Source organism: Micromesistius poutassou (assembly GCF_964030765.1).
Source record: "Micromesistius poutassou genome assembly, chromosome: 12".
NCBI lineage: Eukaryota > Metazoa > Chordata > Actinopteri > Gadiformes > Gadidae > Micromesistius > Micromesistius poutassou.
The window spans coordinates 12,680,340-12,699,460 of record NC_140282.1 but is presented as its reverse complement, the minus strand read 5'-3'; the positions used below and the strand labels follow the sequence as shown (position 1 = coordinate 12,699,460).

Genomic DNA, 19,121 nt, shown 5'->3' with positions numbered 1-19,121 from the left:
AAGGGTTCTGTGTTTTGTCTGGTTCTGACCCACCTCCAACGGGATCACAAGTTTCACAATCCATTTGGGGTCCTAACTTATAGTTTAAGAACAGCTATAAGGGTCTGAAAGTTTGAATCCAAAATGTTTTTTGTTTATATGTTTTAATTAGTAAGCGTATGACTTTGAGGGAGCATCTCAAAGATTCAGAGATCGTACAACTCAACAAAATAATTTTTGACCGCAACACTATTCAGCAACAAGAGCAACTAACAACAAGAGCAAGAAACTAAAGAGCTATAAACAGCAAAGTGCACAACTCAGTTAATGAGATTGACTTTTAATAAGCGAGTGGCTCTGGGATCCATGTTTTAAAGTCCAATTTCAGTTTTGCTTCTTAGGTTACCTCTTTGTACTTTCCACAAAACATCCTCAGCCTCCCAGAACGTGGAAGAAGTTTAATTAAGTTTAATTAAATGACCCTTACTTTGAAAATCACTGCAAAACCGCAGGTCAGCTTAAGTGCTAAGGATTTGAGAACTTGACCTACATGAGCCCCTCGACTCCATGCCACGGGCTCAAGCCCTGGAACACGCTTCAGTGTCCGCCAGCCCTCCAACGTTCATGTTCTACTGCTGCTGATGTGCTCCACGCTTTTGTCTGTCCACAGGCTAGCACTTACTGTATGCTTGCTCCTCTACCTGAATATCGCTTGTTTCTCAACCATTGACGCTTAGTTAAACACAGACAGCAGAAATAGTACATGACTGGCTGTTGGGGTTTAGGCGGCGTTCACACCAGCCTCTCTGACTGCCTCTGCAGGCTACGATTACCCATAATCGCCTTCTCTACGGCTGGATTCTCCCAGAAACGCCTTCTCTGCAGCGAGACGCAAAGTGCAAAGGATATACCGTATTTTTTCGAAAATAAAGCCGCATTTTCTATAAGCCGCAGGAACGGTAAAATCGGGTTGGATGTTTCAAAATTCCACAAATATGCCGCTTCGTATTATAAGCCGACATCTTATCATGCATCTTTGCCCACAACCCAAATACTTACACGTACCACCCAATGGTGGTGTGAAACCATAACAAGGTTTTTAATTAGAACAATATTCCTTCAGGGCCGCAACTGCACCATGTTGCTGGTCAACTGATGGTTGAGTAAGTGACAGTAAGTAATTGGAGATAAAGCGGTTCTAAGTTTAGGACACATTGGGGAAAACAGACTTCATTGTGTTTTAGTCAGTTATTAAGTGACCAGGACACATTGGGGAAAACAGACTTCATTGTGTTTTAGTCAGTTATTAAGTGATGCCAATTTGTAAGGTTATCTTTTACTTGCAAACCTCCAATGATAATGAGCATGTGGGCTTTACTTTATGGACGGCATTAGGAATTTCATGTTTCAGAGTTATATTATTTTTAAGTTTAAATGATAAAGTTAATGGGAGAAAGGGATGCGTCCTATCCAAGGCAATGTTCATCTTAATCATTCTGAAGAACTGGTGAAGAAGAGGGCTCCTAAAAATGAATTTTCACGATTATCTTGGAAATAATACGTAAAAAGCCCTCGTAAATAATTAGAACAACATCGTTAGTCTCTAGGCCAGTAGAGACACACAAAAAAACAACAAATAGTTTAATTGTTTTGTGGAGGAGAGAGGTGAGCTCTGATGAATTGGGCTGCAAGCCGAGACTGGCAGCCACATTAGTCCTGACCTCAGACACAAAGCACTTATGATGCAGTGGGGCGCTGGGGAGCTACCCCTCCCTGGGCAGACTGGACACTCCACACTCCCTATTAGAATACGCTCTTCCTCCTCCTCTTCGTCCTCCTCCTCCTCCTCCCCCGCCTCTCTCCTGAGTTACACAGGGATTTATGCTCCACTGGGCCTTTATTGGATAAGGCCAATCAAATCCATCCATTCCGTGTCCCTGATTGATTATAAAACATTGATAACCAAATAAAAGGCTCCTTAGGATGAGGCATGGTTCTAAGAAGAGGAAAGATCACGTTTGACCAGCTGCTTATGAAGACACTATAAAACGTTTGTTAATGCCGCGGCAGGAAATTAACTGCCAGGGCGAAGTCAGATGGTGGTAGTAATGTGGGACGTTTAATCAAATTAAAAATAAGTCGTAGCCCTTTGTATCTGGGTGTAGCTCCATCCCCCTCCTCTAATGTCCAGCAGTGGGTCCAGGGGGCCGTCACCCCCAGTAAAGCACCCGTAGCTGGGCTCCCTCAGGAGTAATGGGGGGGGGGGGGGGGAGTCAGCTCTGGAGCTGCCAGCAGCAGTTAAACTTCCAGGATTAAACAGACGATAGTTCATGAGGGCTGACTGACGCCTTTTCGTCAGAGAGATGTTTTTACGTGGGAAATCTTACGACTCACGCTTGTTATTTAAGCCGCCAGAAGACACAATGCATGACATCCATCTGACAGGCAAAGATGTATTATTAAAACAGCAGTTAGATCTGCTTCCGTGTTGAATAGTGAAAGGAACCTTTTATTGAGAAATGGATTCATATTGCACTGGTGGTGTATTCCTCGTTCTGGTATAAATGCTTGTTATTTTCACAGTTTCCTATACATAAGAAAATGTATCACATAATATTTGGATTTTTGTTATCTAAATAATTCAGATGGATCAGTACCGCCAGGCAAATAAATTATTTGTGTTATTGCTAAGCAGTTGTTTATCATGTAGTAGTTCCCTTATAAATGATGGATGAACCAACATATTTTGGTTATACATGATTTTATTATTCTATTTCATTTAAACCCTCATTCTAAGCTTGACGTGTAGCTAGCGTTGTAAGTGTGTAAATTTGTATTTTTGGGACTATTATTCATTTGATGTTTGATGTTTGTATGATTAATGGGGTACAGTGTCCTGAACGTGTTGTACTCCTCTGGTGTCCTGCCTCGTCGAGTTGTAGACCACGCCGCAGAATGTTTGTCATGAACACAAAGAAGAGGAATTGATCATCACACAGTTTAAGAGGGGACACGGATCCCTTGTGTGTGTATGTGTGTGTGTGTGTGTGTGTGTGTGTGTGTGTGTATTTTACCCCAAACTAATCCCGATACGGTAGACCGCCTCAGCCAACTTGTTTTAAACACAACATTGTGTGATAAGGAAACACACTTTTGGTTGAAACATTTAATGTTCTCTAGCTCTGGGACCCTTGCAATGACAGCTGTCATTTTATCTAGCTCTGTTACCATAGCGATTAACCCACCCATGTCATCTTATCCAGCTCAGTTTCCATGGCAATCATGCCACGCTGACAACCAGCTCTGTTACCTAGGTGATGACATCAACGCTACTTTAGTCTGGTTCTTTTCTTGACTAATGACGTCACCGCTGTAATCTAGTTCTGATCCGTGGCCATGATGTCATAGCCGTTATCCCGCTCTGTTACCTTGGTGATAACGTCATTGCTGTTACATTGGCTGTGATGTAATTGCCACCTCTCATCAATTACCCTCTTCTCTGTCTCCAGTTTTGTTACTTCAAATATGGCGCCACTGCTGTAATCCAGCTATATTGCCTTAGCTATGAGATTATTGCTGTAATCCAGATCTGTTCATTTAGTTATTAAATCACAGCTGTCACAGCTCTGTTACCCTAGCTTTGATGTCGCTGCTGTAACCCAGCTCTATCACCTCATGGATGACGTCGTTGCTGCAAATGAGCATTGTTACCGTGGAGATGACTTCACTGCCACCTCTCATAATTTACCCTTTTTACGTCTCCATTTTTTCTTAATTATCCTCTCTCTACCCCTTTTAGTATCTCTGTAAGTCTCTTTCTCTCTCGCTGTATCGCTCTCTCTCTCTATGTATCGCTCTCTCTCTGTCTCTTTCTCTCTCTCTTTCTCTGTATATCTCTCTCTCTCTCTGTATCTCTCTCTCTTCTTGCTCTCTCTCTGTATCTCTCGCTTTCTCTCTCTCTCGCTCTCTCTCTCTCTCTCTCTCTCTCTCTCTCTGTCTCTTTCTCTCTCTCTCTTTCTCTGTATCTCTCTCTCTCTCCCTCTCTCTCTCTGTATCTCTCTCTCTGTATCTCTCTCCCTCTCTCTCTCTCTCTCTCCCTCTCTCTCTCTCTCTCTCTCTGTGTCTCTCGCTCTAACCGCCGCCCACCTGCCGTCTGCGTCCCCCCCAGGAGCTACTGTTCAGCGTGTGCGCCCTCAACGTCATCTCCACCATCGTGTGCGCCCTGGCCACCGCCATGTGCTGCATGCAGATGGTGTCCACTGACCTGCTGCAGATGGTAGGTGCTTTGGAGCTTTGGTGCTTTTTTTTTTTCTTCAACTTTATTTAAAAGTCAATAGATCACAGCAGTCACCCTCTGGCAGCCATGATGTTTGGATTATTTAAAGGACATTTTTAATACACGAGCTGTTTGATATGTGATGTGAGGTCAAGTCAGGAATTCAGAAAGTGTATGTTAGGCCATGACACACACGCACACACACACACACACACACACACACACACACACACTAGTGTGTCCATTCAGACACCAACTGTCTACCAGTGGTGTTATTGTCACACACAATAGGTCATAAAAAAAGACCCAGCGAGCCTGACAACATGAATTAGTACTTGAATAAAAGTGAATGTGAGAGCTTTAACTCCAATACGACCTGCCTTTGCACACCTATTTATGAGCACTCTTGTAAAATAAAAGTCGCCAATGGTTGTGGGAGTATGAGATCAGAGAATAGACGGTGAGGACTCTAGAGTAGAGTAGAGACTGTTATAGCTCAACGTTAGCGACGAAAGGTGGGAGCTCAGTTGTTTTAATATGGGAGAGAGGGAAATAAAAAGTTGTACGGGGATATCAGGGGCAGGGTTTGACTATAGATTCAGGCTGTTTAGAGTGTGGGAAGAGTTTGATATGAGGTGAGTTGGGGAAGGGGTTGGAGGGGAAGGCCAGTGGTGTGTGTGTGTGTGTGTGTGTGTCTAACCCCCCACTGACATGTCACATGACCAGTTCATGCCTCACCGCGGCCGGAACCTCAACGCGGACTGCGTGACGCCCCACGGCACCATCCTCCACCAGACCCTGGACTTTGACGAGTTCATCCCGCCCATCCCCCCGCCCCCCTACTACCCCCCGGAGTACACCTGCACCCCCTCCATGGACGGACAGAGGTACGTACGTCCCTGACCCGCCGGCTACGCTAACGCCGCTTGGCGTTAGCCTCTTCCCCAAGAGGGGAGGAACGTTAAGGGGAACCGTCTGACTTTTCCCTTTTTCTTTCTTTCCGCTTTATTATAGAGAGGAAGAGATAGAGAGGAAGGTATGGGAGATAGAGGGGAGGACATGCAGCAAATGACCACAGGCAGGATTTGAACTCGGGAGTAAGCCTATATGGTACGAGCTCTACCCAGTGAGCCACCGGGGCGCCCCATGCTTGCTGTTTTCTAATGAGAGAGAGTACTGCCTCAGCGTGTCGCGAACAATAGTTTATGGGAAATGAGGATATGAGAGGGGATATGAGAAATGTGCTGAGAGGTTCACCGAACTTTCCACATCGGAAACATTGGACAACGTAAATCCCGAGCCGTTAACGTAATTTGTCAGACTTATTCATTCGTAGACGCAGAGTCGATGTCACAGACGAAACCCGCGTATGATGCAGTACTCTTATATTACGCAGTGTGAAGGTCCCCCTTTCAGTTCCCACAGAATCTATTGACCAGAATCTATTCTTTCCTCACTTGTCTCACAGTGACCTTTTATATCCAGAAGAATAATCTGGATAAATGTTAAGTAAAGTTTGCGAAATGTTTGAGAACTGAGAAACTCTGAGAATCATTTTTATGTGCCGTGTTGTGCTCAATATATAGACCTTGCAATCAGGTAGTGAATGAGATAATGTTTTCTGAATTATGAGTCACCTACAGATGCAGGGTAATGGAAGCGCATTCAAAAGGTCTCACTGTATTTTATGGAATGTCTCCGCTGGTTGACGGGTGTGACCTTTTGCATGAGCTGCGGCGTGTCTGAAAGCATTCGTCCGTTAATGAGTTACAATCACCTGTGAGAACAACCATGCGCGGTGAATCAGAACGCTGAAGCCGCTGCCTGTGTCTCCTCGCTGTGTGTTATACGCTGCATTACACACCGACCGGTGAACAGGATGCAACGACATGGTCTAATGTCCCGTATTCTGGGATGAATGAATAAATAAAGCGAAAGACCTACAGCATCCGGCCCCCGAAGACGTCACCCTGGGCCTTCGGATGTCCTCAATATGGACTGTTTTTATCCCAAGCGTCTCGGAATACTACGAGGGCATTCATTTGTAAGCATGGGTGGCACCCAGCGGGAGCCAAACGCTCTGACAGCTGAGCCATACGGGACCACCTGCTCTACACCTGCTATGAACAGGGATACAGGTTGATCCTGTTGCATTTGTATGGTTCAAAAAACCCAGTCGACGTCAGGACTAGGGAAGCATTCTGCATGATCGGGCACAGTTAAAGGACAATAACGACTCCTGGCTTCACGAAAGCATCCGCTACCAATATCATTTGTCAAAATGATTTCCTTGTGCCGAGTGTGCCTGCCATGAATGTAAAAATAGCAGCCCTTTTGGAATCAATGTGCGTGGGTCAGTACAAGAGTTTGTGGGCAACATAGTAGTGAATTGCCATTCAATTACTTTCCAAAGTGATATTTTTGCTATTGATCACGTTTGAGGTCGGCGCATTCACGCAAAAATACTCGTCGGCAGAATCAGCACAAGAAGGGACTTTGACAAAGGATACTGATGCTTTGATCGGTATTGTCCTTTAACACCGTCAGCTTCAGATCCCACCTGCTCAGGGCTGCAGTTTATACATGACTCAATAACTAACAGATGAGGCTTGAGCGATAGAGAGTAAAACAATCTCGGATGAAACAAGAGGTTAAACACAGTGAGGCATTATATATTGAAATCCTCAATGGGGGTGTACCTTTGAAAAGGTTTTTGGCCGAGTTGAAAGCCAGCATGCATGACCGTTAAGCCTTGTTGTGTGCACCCACATCTCCTGCCTGACGTTCCGTAGTGGAAGAGAAAAACGAAACAGAGAGGCAGAGAAAGGGATAAAAAAAACACCCACATATGCTACCTGACGTTCCATCGAAGGAGATAAAGTGAGACAGAACACACTAGCCAACCGACAGAGGGGGGAAACAGAGAGAGACGGAGACAGGAATAGAATCACACCCACATCCACTGCTTGACATTTCCTCCATGATGTTTCATTTAATAAAAATTGCCAAAATATACACAGCGCCTCAGTCGGTGTTGGTGTTGATTTATTAAAAACACTTGCATGAGGAACATTTCTCATTTCCCAGAGCGCCATGTGAAGGCGAGTGGAAATGGTGAGAAAGAAAAATAAGCAAGTCAGTAAAGTGTATTAGGTATAGCACTTTTTACAGAGCAAAAGTCACAAATTGCTTCACAAAAGAACAATTGTTAGACGATAACGACTGTCATAATAATCACTCAAACAAAGACTAAAACATACAACAGCGGACCTTAAAACACACAGTTTGACATGAGACAGCACAAGGCAAACAAAGGGCACTTTAAATGAAGGAGCTGTATCTGGGTTCAGTGGCTCCCACGTATGTTTGTGTGAATGTCTAATATCTGATTGGGCCCCTGGGTTACGACACAATAAAGCAGATGTGGCCCTGCATGAGAGAGAAGCTACCTGTCATTAAATGAGTTAACATAGCCTCTGTTTAGAAGGAGACAGACAGACAGACAGACAGACAGACAGACTGGAGAGAGAGTGGAAAAATGACATTGTCTGAGAGAGAGAGACACACACACACACACACACACACACACACAGAAACTGACATACATAAATTGTAAACAGACAGTGGGGGACAGAGACAACAGAGAGAGATGAAAAGAGAGGGAAAGCGACACAGAGATAAAGAGAGAGAGAGAGAGAGATTGCAACAAGAATAGAGGGGGAAAGCACGAGAGACCTAGAGAGAGAATGATAAAGAGACAAAGGGTGCGACTGATGTCTTATTTGGCAAGGAGCCATGGCTGTTTGACACCGTGGGTATAAATACAAACAGGCCCGTAGACACATTAACTGCACCCTGCACAGGGTTGTGAGTCATGACATCATCAGCAGGCAGGTGATTGGTGGATACTATGGTGGGCTATCTTTCACGCCATGTTACTTAACACTAAAACAGGATTTTAATTAAAAGATAGGGCTGCTTGCATCGCTGCTTATCCTTAATTGGCCCCCGATAAAACTATGGTGCGGTGCACATGGGATTATCCCTTTGTCTGGTGTTACGGTTTAGGGATTATTCAAAGGAATATTTTATTTTTAAAATTAAAGCACACAGGAGTAGAAGAATAAAATAGGAAAAATAAACAATGTTTAAGTACACCAGGGGCCTCATTTATAAAGGTCTCTGCGCACGAAAATGTTGCGGAAACAGGGATGAAATGTGCGTACGGATCTTTCACCGCCAACGTCGTGATTTATAGAAAAATTCAGGTTTTCAGACATGAAGTTCAGTCTTATTCCAATTGTGTTTTTTTGTTTTCTGACCTAAAGTTTATTTGGGCAGTCGGTTAAGATACTTTAACTATAGAGTACGAAAGTTAAGTAAATAGTTTGTTTGCTATATTATTTGGCGGCCTATATGCAGAAAGGTTTTCTGCCCACAGTTCCCAGATATTTATGCTGTTTTCTGACCTTTTTCTTCTATTGTTATATTCTTGTAGGTTTCTGACCTATTAATATATCTGGTCTTCTACCTATGTTTTGGTAGTTTTCTGACCTATTCTATATTCTGGTTGTTTTCTTGGACAGAGGCCTACAGTTGGACTTCCCCCACTCTCCGTTCAGTGCCATCTACGGCGTTCCAATCAACAGCCCGGGAACGCTGTACCCCACAGACCTGCCCCCGCCTTATGAGTCTGTTGTAAGCTACACCCCCGCCAGCCAGGTAAACCCCGCCCCCTCCTGCTCCAGGTAGGAGCAGGACACACCCAGTTCATGTATGAAAAATCTATTGCAATATTTGATGTATAAATGTCTTTATTACGTGAATTAGATTTATAACATTCTTATATTAGTAACCCTTTATTTACAACAAACATTTTGGTTGTTTTAAATTATAGTTATACATTTATTACATCCCTTTTAGCGCACTTCACAGACTTCAAAAGAATCAATTCACATCGCAATATCAGTGATTACAGTGAAATTAACAGTGGTTTAATAATGGCCCTTTTCCAATAAGCGATGGATTTTTTGTTCCATTAATGGCAGCACTTGGAGGAACACAGAGAATACAAATGTAGGACATAACTGAAAATGACACGTTGTATACACCATGTGACGTTATATCAGATTATATCCATTCGGTTGTGTTTATCACCCCAATGTGGTTTCTAATTAAAGCTGTACAGCTAATGGTTACCCTAGCAGCAGACCTGTCCCGGGGATCTCAGTGTATTTATTTTACGGTGATCTAGTGTCCTCTAGAGGGGAGACTGTGGCATTGCAGCTGTGGCTTTGCCGCAAATCTATTAGTAGTATAGTAGTTTTAATAGTAGTTTTATACTTGATTACTTTGTAAAGGCTTTTTAATCACAGAAATACATAGTTAATTTGTGAAATACAAAGAAATACAATTACAGTGGAATCAACGGTCTGTGAAATAACGACAGACACTTAAACTGACCCTCTGCCCTCTTAGAAGTCTCTCTTTCTAGTGTCCTTTATACGGCCACATAAATATAAATGATGGTTTCTGTGTGTGTGTGTGTGTGTGCGTGTGTGTGTGAAGGTAACCAGCAGCATGGAACAGCGAGCCACTGAGTCTAGTCTTTGTGAGGGAACCACCGCCGGCCTCAGTACTCAGGGTAAAGACTTGTTACGTCCCATAATGCAACATTTGAATGTTTTGCCACATTCCCACATATTTTGCACTTCTGTCAAGAGAGAACTGAATCAGGTCAGTTTTATGATGCGTGTGTGTGTATGTGTGTGTGTGTGTGCGCGCGCATGTGTGCATGATGTGTGTGCGCGCGCATGTGTGCATGATGTGTGTGTGTGCATAACGTGTGTGTGTGTGTGTGTGTGCATAATGTGTGTGTTTGTGTGTGTGTGTGTGTGTGTGTGTGTATGCATAATGTGTGTGTGTGTGTGTGTGTGTGTGTGTGTGCATGATGTGGGTGTGTGTGTGTGTGTGTGTGTGTGTCTGCAGCCTCGGTGGACAGCGCCTCCCTCCTGGTGTCTGAGCTGGCCGACCTGCAGGACAACAGCTCCTCCGACGACCTCTGCTCCCTGGAGGTCCCGGGCGGGGGCTCTGACTCCTCCCCCTACACCACGTCCAACCCCGGCCCCCCCGACAGCACCGGCCCCCAGGAGCTGAGGGCCCAGGGGCCCCCGCGGGGCGGCCACCAGCGCGGCCTCGCCGACACCACCTACAGCGAGTCGTCCCACACCCAGTCCCCCGACTGGTCGTCGGACAACGCCAGTAACCTGGACCACGACGAGCACGCCGACGGCCACGAGGAGCACGGCGCCCGCGGCCTCCACGCGTGCGAGGAGCTGGCGTCGGCCAAGCACGCGGCGGAGGAGCCGCCCCGGACGCCGGCGGCGTCCACGCACGCGCTGATCAGGGCGCGCGTGTTCAGCAGGAAGCTCACCCTGCCCGTGACGCTGGCCCCGCCGCCGCCGCCGCCGCCGCAGCCCTGCTCCCCCACCTCGCTGGCCTCGTCCGGGGGCACGTCGGCGCTCAGCCCCCTGCCGCCCTCCGCCTCGCCCTCGCCGCCCCCGCCGGCGCGGCCGCGCGGGTCCCGGCTGTGTTTCAGCGTGTGGACGCCTTCCTCGTCGTCGTCGTCCTCCTCTCAGCCGCCGGCGCGGAGCGGCTGCTCGCCCGGAGACCGGCCGCGGGGGTTCCGGGCGGTCCGGAAGTACCGCAAGCTGGCCCGCATGGTGCGCTCCACCAGCGACCCCATCTCCTGCTCCTCCACCACGGGAGGTGAGGGCCGTCCATCAGACTGCATCATTAAATACAACACACCACAACTCACCTCTATCCATCAAATGTTTTTATTATTAACTACCCTAAGTAAAACTGCATATATTTAGATATATATATATACAGATATACAGTTTTTTATGACGTATCAACCTCTCCAGGTTAGAAATCCTAGTTTGTTTTGATGTGATTCACTATTTTGCTAAGGGCTATCTCTGAGATTTGTTTTTGGTTAGAGGTTAACCTTCAGGTGGCAGCAAACACACAAAGCAAACACTGTATTACAAGTGGCATGATCTTGACTAGAATAATGGGATGTTAATAACGTGGCTTTGATTTCTGTCTTCCTCTGAAGGGGATGGCTGTGAATGTGTGCCCGGTGGGAAAGCTCCTTCTGGGGACTCTGAGGAGACGTCTCCACTCGAAGGTAAGGGTCCATCAACCAGCATTCCCTGAACAGTCCCACCTCAACACAGTAGAGTACCTCTAAAATATTAATAGTAAAATGTAAATCCCAGAAGACTAATTTGGATGTTAAAAGTCTTGATCTTCTTCATCGATGGTCAGAAGTACTTTCTCCAGAGCTCACCGACTGTTGTGTTGCTGTGTGTGTTTGTGTGCTTGTGTGTGTGCGTGCCTATATATTGTTTCTCCTGATCTAGATCAAGTTACCGTGCCAACAGAACCAGCAGACATCGTCAGCCTCAAACCCCGAGCGCTGCGCACGCACATGTCTCACGAGCGACCCCACTCCCTGGCTGACCTCAAGACGTATAAAGACACCAAAATCCTGGTGGCCAAGTTCCTGGAGCACTCCAGCTGCAGCCTCCCCCCGGAGGTCCAGCAGGTGGTCAACTCCATCAAGAGTGTGATCCAGTCGGACGAGAAACACATGGAGGAGGCCATCTTCAGCGCCAATGTCATCGATCAGGTGAGAGGCTTCAGGGGGATCAGGGGTGTTGATGGGAAACATTACAGCAATTTACTGTGGCAGAAGAATAAAATTAGGAAATATAAACAATGTTTAAGTACACCAGGACCTACCTTTTAATAGAAAGCAGATGAAAAATATCACAATTATAAGTCCATTGTTGATAGCTGGCTTTTTACCTGTGTTGAGTCATTCTATATTCCGGTTGGTCTTTGGTTTTTCTGACACATAGTATATTTTGGAAGTTTCTCTTCCCAACACATCATTCTACAGAGCCCCGCTCTTCAAGCAAACAAACAAACAAAAGATTCTCATATTTTCAGAAACATAAGACTAGCGCCACGGAACATCACTTGTCCCGTCCTCCGCAGGTAATGAGCCAATCCCAGCGGAGCCGAGGCACTTCCAGGAAGTGTTGCCACAACGACATCCACCTCCAGAGCTGTGGCGCCTTGAGCTCTTCACCGTCCCTGCGCCGTTCCAAACGCCTGTCATCCCACCTGCTGGGCAGCCCGGACACAACCCGCCGCACCCCCTCTGACCGGAGCCTCACGTCCAGGGAGACAGTTCTCTGACCCCCCAACCACCACCACCACCACCACCACCACCACAACAAGGACTCAGCCCAGTGATGGAGGTGTTTTTCCGGGGGGCCCGCCAGGCCGATGCAGTCGGGCCCAGCCATACAGCAGCAGAGATCTGACGTTGGTTTGCGGGTGTGTTAGATGTGTCTCTGTGGTGGGACTTCAGAGAGGGCTGATACCCGTGTCACCCCTCTTGACCCCAGTGCCATGTGAAGCAGCGCTCCGCCCATCAGCAGGAACGGTAGCAAACTGGGATCCGAAGCAGCGACCGGTAGCTCTCACGCTCAACGAAAAAATACTACTAGAAAAAAAATACAAAAAAAAAAACATCAAACCAGAATGTTCTCCCTCGGGAGATTTTTCTTTTACTTTTCAAATTACATTCAGTTCAAAAGGAATACGTGTTGCTGTTCTTGCTCTTGTTTGCCCATATCTGATCCATATCCGGTGCTAAAGGGAGCAACTGATGTTTGTATGAAACTGTCGCTGCCAGCTCTGTTCAAAGACAGAGCGGCACTGTAACAGAGCGGGGAGAGGGTAAATATTTAGTTGTGCCGCTGGTTAAAGGCTTATTTATCTTACCTCAGTGTGTTTCCATTCTCATCAGTGTTCTAATAAAACATGAGTTTCTAACTGGTTGTTTGTTTGTGTTTTTCCTCTTCCACCCATCGTATTGAAACGGATCTCAGACGCAGCAGGATACGAGGAGCAGTGGCGCCCCCTAGGGGGTAGTAGAACACAGGGGACCTCGATCGGATTGACGAACGCCTTGCCTTCTCTAACAGAATAGACACGAGAGGAGCGAAATTCTTTCAAATAAAATCTGATAGAAAAAATATTTCTAGCTTAAATTGTAGACATTACAAATTATAGGTGTTTGTGTGGACGCACATGAATGCATTTGTATGTAGATCTACATATTAAACATGGTATGGAAAAGTCCGGGTCAGTGTTGTTTTCTTAATTAATTAGGCCTTACAAAGCAATATCATCCATTGAAATACAAGTCATTTTTTGTCCTTCTAGATGCAACATTTGTGGCTGCAAATGGAGAACTAATGACGGAACAGGAGAGGGTGGAAGTCAAGTAGTCGAGAACTACTTGACCTTACTGGAGAAGTACACAGCCCAGCTCCCTTCCTTGAGAGAGAGGTAGAGAACTGACAAGAAGCAGCTGCCTGGGTGTAACGTCTGATAATGTTACAGGATTTTAATACAAAACCAAACTATATGGGTCTTGGTTTTCTAAATAGAACAAGACAGGGTCTCCATCACATTTAGATGGGACCTCCTTGGAGAAGGAAGCTGTCTCCCTAAAATAAGCTGTCCAGGTGCTCAGCTCCAGCCTGTCTGCAGAGAGGATGACATTTAATTAAGGTAGCCGACATGGCTGAGGCCAGAAAAGCCTTTGAGGGGGGATAGAGAACACATCCGGTATAGGAGACAGACATCTTCGGAGAGGAAAGAAATGAACACCCGATGCACAGAAAGGCTTTCAGGGATGAGAAGGAAGTGATCGTGGAGTGAAAAGGGGAGGACTTCTGGCTGGAAATGGTAACTATGAGAATGCTAAGAACTGCCTACTTGATGAAGAACAAAGGACAACAAGAGATAGGCATTCCTCAATGATCATAGCCTATGGATTATCTAGCCTATAGAAGCCTACTTGTTCTTTCCGTGCTTAGCTCGAAAGGCACTTGTAATATAAATAAAATATAGGCTAAGTAACACCAAACTAACAATTTGAAATCCAACAAGGTCCACACAGAGAGGCAGAGAGACAGAAGACATGAAAGGAGGGAAGAAGAGAGACTGGAAGAGTTTTTGAAAAGGATCATGTGTAGGTGTACACCTAGTCCTAGAGTGTGCATATATTTACGTAACCGAGAATGTAAAAAGCTGCATTATCGCAGCTAGCCAATCATTTAGTGCACTTTTCTGTAGCTAGAATCTAGCTTAGAAATGCAAGGAAGTTTATTACTATGTACGTACCTTGACATGCTTCCGCAAGTTGGAGGATGAATTTTTGTAGGCGGTGATGAAGTTCTCTTTTGGCAAACACAGCAAACACTTGAAGCGATAACTATCATTAACTTGTTCAGTAAATTTAAATAGTCTGGCGAGGTGGGGCCACGGGTTGGCAGTGGAACATTCCCGGGATGGACCTGCTGCGTCTTCATCCATTGTTTCCTCCATGGTTTCGTCTCGCATCTAAATCTGACCAAGGAGTTGACTTTGGTGGAAAGCGAAGGTGATTGCTGATAGGCTGAAGTGGCGCCTCGCGCCTGCACAATCCAATCACGTTTCAGAGGGAAACAACAAATTGACGGTTTCCGAGATTTTTATTTTCTCCTTTTATTTTTTAGAAGAAGTAACGGGTACTCACGGTTATGATTGAAATGTAGCGGAGTAAAGAGTACAATATTTGCCCCTCAAATTTACTTGAGTAAAGTCATGAGTACTCCCCAAAAATGATACTCGAGTAAAGTACCGATCCCTCAAAATTGTACTTAAGTACTGTACTCAAGTAAATGTACTCCGTTACTGTCCGGCTCTGATATTTCTTGATATGTAGCCCCTACGATAACCTTTCCCTCAAAATAGCCTCACCCAATCGCACCCATGAACTTCGCCAAAGGCTCGGCCAATCGGTACTCGCATGCAGTGCACTGGTGAATGAGAGGAGAGAGCGGGGCTTGAGAGAGTTGGTGAAGAAGAACGAAGAAGATGAAGAACATGTGTGTGTGTGAATACACACTGTAACGCAAGTGTTCTTTGTTATTTGGATAACCGTTCCGCTGTTGGTGTAAAGGCCCATTCACACCCTACGGTAAATACGGATACGGACGCTTTTGTCTGGTCCCGGAGGTCGTCCGTCAGTGGGTCCGTCGCCTCTGAGCTTACGAATACGGAGTGCTCCGGACAAACCGGAGCACTACCACCGGAGATCGAGGCGGCAGTAGAGGCAGAAGTCCCAACCACGAGAGTAGTAGGCCTATAATAACTGATATGTATATATATTTTGTATTTAACGTTTTATACTTATATTATACTATATACTTGACCTTATAATTTTATTGTACACCTGCTTTGGCAATGCAAATGTATATTTTTTATGCCAATAAAACTTTTTTGAATTTAAATTTTGAGCAGAGAATCTGCAGGTTGGTGAGGGGTGCCACATGCCACCTCCACGTACACTTTGTACACCCGGAGTGTTCAGTGTTCCACTGTAAACACTAGCGCATGGTACCGTGGCTGCAAGCTGCTCAGGGCCACACTCCCACCCTCCACCTTGACCCGCCTCTAAAAACGGCACGTTTGTGGAGAGCTCATTGTGGGACTGGCTCGTAGTGGCTCGTAGCAATTGTCACCCCCCCCCCCCTCCCATCTGTCCCAGTGATCTCAAATGAGGACTGTAACACTTTTCTGGCATTTTTTGTGGACAAGGTTGCTACTGTAAGAGCAAACATCTCCTCATCAACTGTAACCATGATTGCCTGCCCCGCCCCGACCTCCCTCCCATCCCTCTGCAATTTCTCTCCAGTTTCCCTGCCAGAGCTGCTTAATCTAGCCAGCTCCATGAAGACCTCCACAAGCTCCTTGGACATTATCCCAACCTCCCTGCTCAAAGATGCCATCAGCTCCATTGCCCCAAGTCTAGTCACCATTATTAACAAATCTCTGTTCAGTGGTGTTGTTCCCTCCTATTTCAAGCAGGCAGCCGTACAGCCCCTACTGAAAAAACCCAACCTGGATCCATCCACACTACAAAATTACAGACCCATTTCCAAGCTCCCATTTGTCTCCAAGCTGCTAGAAAAAGTGGTAGCCAATCAACTCTCCACCTATCTAGCAGCAAACAACATCGGTGACAAATTTCAATCTGGCTTTCGAAAAAATCACTCCACGGAAACAGCACTACTCAGAGTGACAAATGACATCATGATGTCCTCAGATGCAGGCAAATGCTCTGTGTTAGTCCTGCTAGACTTAAGCGCCGCATTTGACACTGTTGATCACCAGATACTCATTGACAGGCTTAGGGACTGGGTGGGCGTGACTGGCACCGCCCTAGCCTGGTTCACCTCTTACCTCAGCGACAGGTGGTTTTCAGTGGCTGTAGGCCCACACAGGTCAGACCCCACCTCCCTTCACTGTGGTGTACCCCAAGGCTCCGTTCTGGCCCCTCTCCTATTCGCCCTCTACCTGCTCCCCCTCAGTCATATCATCAGACAGTTTCCAGGCATCTCCCATCACTGCTATGCTGATGACATCCAGCTCCATCGATCATTCAACCCTAAAAACCTACAGAGCCTCAGCATCCTCAGTGATTGCCTGGCAGCTATTGAGGGCTGGTTGGCCAAAAACCTCCTACAGTTAAACACCACAAAAACAGAGGTCCTAATCATCGCATCTGACAGTGTTACAGCCAAGGTACAAGAACATCTGGGTCCCCTCAAAATCCACATCCATACCGACATCAGGAACCTCGGGGTGCAATTCGACCAATCCATGCACCTAGACAAACATGTAAAATCACTATCCAGAAACTGCTTTTTCCATCTGAGAAACATCTCCAAACTCCGCTCCATAGTATCTCACCCGGAATTAGAAATGGCAATTCACGCCTTCATCTCATCTAGACTGGACTATTGTAATTCATTAGTCACATGCCTCAATCAGTCATCCATCGACCGCCTTCAACTCATTCAAAACGCAGCAGCCAGACTTCTCACCCGGTCAAAAAAGTCCTGTCACATCACTCCCATACTCGCCTCGTTGCACTGGTTACCAATATCCTTCAGAATTCAATTTAAGGTTTTACTGCTCACTTACAAAGCTTTCCATGGCCAAGCCCCCAGCTACATCTGTGACCTCATTCATCACCACACCCCCAGTCGTTCCCTCAGATCAGCAGACCAGGGCCTCCTGTCAGTCCCTCGGACCCGTCTGAAAACCAAGGGGGACCGGTCCTTTGGGGCAGTGGCCCCGAAGATGTGGAACGTGCTCCCACTGGAGATAAGATTTGCCCAGTCGGCAGGCTGTTTCAAGGGTCAACTGAAGACTTTTTTGTTTAAAAGGGCTTTTGGGTGTTAGATGCTGTAGGATGTGACTCACCTTTTATTTAACATTGTTTTTGCCTCGACCCCCTCGGGTCGATCAAGTGCCACCTGATGTTTTCCTATGTTGTTATCTGTGCTGTTACTATGTAATTTGCACAGTAATTTCTATATTTTATTGCCTATTGTTATGTACTGTATGATGGTTTTATCTATGTGAAGCACTCTGTGTATTCGTACTGAGAAGGGTGCTATACAAATAAAGTACTTACTTACTTACTTACTGTAACTCTGCACCAAGGCTGAATTTCTTGAACGTCTTCAAGTACTGTATTAGGGCACTAACACCTTTATTAAAGCATCCATAAAATAGCATGCCATGGGACCTTTAAACAAATAACATTTCCTAGCATTCAGCTAATATCTCCTCATGATCCAATAGCTATGCGACCCCTGAGGGTGTAGTAAAAAAACTCTGGTCTTCTCAGCAGCACGTAGGCTGATAACTATGTAAACTACACTACCGTAATTTCCCGCATATAGGCCGCATCGTGGACAAACCGCAAGCCTTTAATTTATGTATTAAAAAAACAATTGTGTGCATGAGAACGGTGAGAGCACATCAAACGCGCGTAGTAGCTAGGACCCGTCTTTCTTTACCGTCTCTGAGTGTGTGTCGCTGTTAAACACCTGACAATGAGCTAGTTTACCATGATATGACATATGAATCTGGAAAAAATGAATAAAGACAGGATTTGGTCTCCTATATTTCCTATGCAGGATAACTCATGTGTGTTTCCATTGAAAACCAAGAACATTCAAAGTGATCCTAAACTTTAAACCTACTCTACGATCTGTTGGGCAAAAGCATCAACCAAGAAATTTAAACAAATAATACAAACTGAACTTCCACCATCATGCATAGCGCACATTTAAACAGATAAAAGAGCAGAGAGGAGCCAGCTCAATAAAAGCATCTTCCCTCATGGTATAATCTATCTATCTATAATCTATGGTATAATTCACCCCTGTGAGATGAGCCCCCTAGTTCTAGGGGTAGCTAAACACCGAATTGTGTTCTCATTAAACAACTTGCGATACGAGAGTACTGGTTGCACAAAGATAATAACAAATTAAGTGAACAAATGAATGATATAGTTGGTTGCATGGTTGAAACTTTTGAACAACTCTATATTTAGGCTATTTGTTTATTTATTTCGTTTAGCTCTCCTTAAATTAAATTCACGCTTCAAAACGCACGACTTTTACTTCTAATGCGAGCTTTACTTTGAAGGCGAGCTGTCTCTGTTTCCGGCTCTCGACTTCCTTGTTCAAATATCATTGTACAACTTGGATAATGGAACAAGCTGACGCTTTGGCGCGCTGAATTGCATTGCACGTCTCGGACAATGAAATTAGGCAATACCCCCTAAACTGGCCTGTTTATTGTACAACGTGAACAACTGTAAATGAATTATACTTCGTACACGGACCCTGATGGTTAGTCAGGCTAATGGGGA

General features: G+C 45.6%; 1 protein-coding gene across 1 annotated transcript in view; it reads left to right on the top strand.

Moving 5' to 3' along the window:
- LOC311356559 (protein ENTREP2-like) overlaps positions 1-12,529 on the top strand; it is a gene marked incomplete at both ends in the record, with an annotated part of 21,515 nt that extends 8,986 nt beyond the window's left edge. The window contains 8 exons of the mRNA XM_084476350.1: positions 4,148-4,255; positions 4,982-5,142; positions 8,842-8,977; positions 9,824-9,899; positions 10,244-11,023; positions 11,379-11,450; positions 11,686-11,954; positions 12,326-12,529. Of these exons, the coding sequence (XP_084332476.1) occupies positions 4,148-4,255; positions 4,982-5,142; positions 8,842-8,977; positions 9,824-9,899; positions 10,244-11,023; positions 11,379-11,450; positions 11,686-11,954; positions 12,326-12,529 (1,806 nt within the window). The remainder of the gene's footprint in view (positions 1-4,147; positions 4,256-4,981; positions 5,143-8,841; positions 8,978-9,823; positions 9,900-10,243; positions 11,024-11,378; positions 11,451-11,685; positions 11,955-12,325) is intronic.
- Between the last annotated feature and the right edge of the window lie 6,592 nt (positions 12,530-19,121).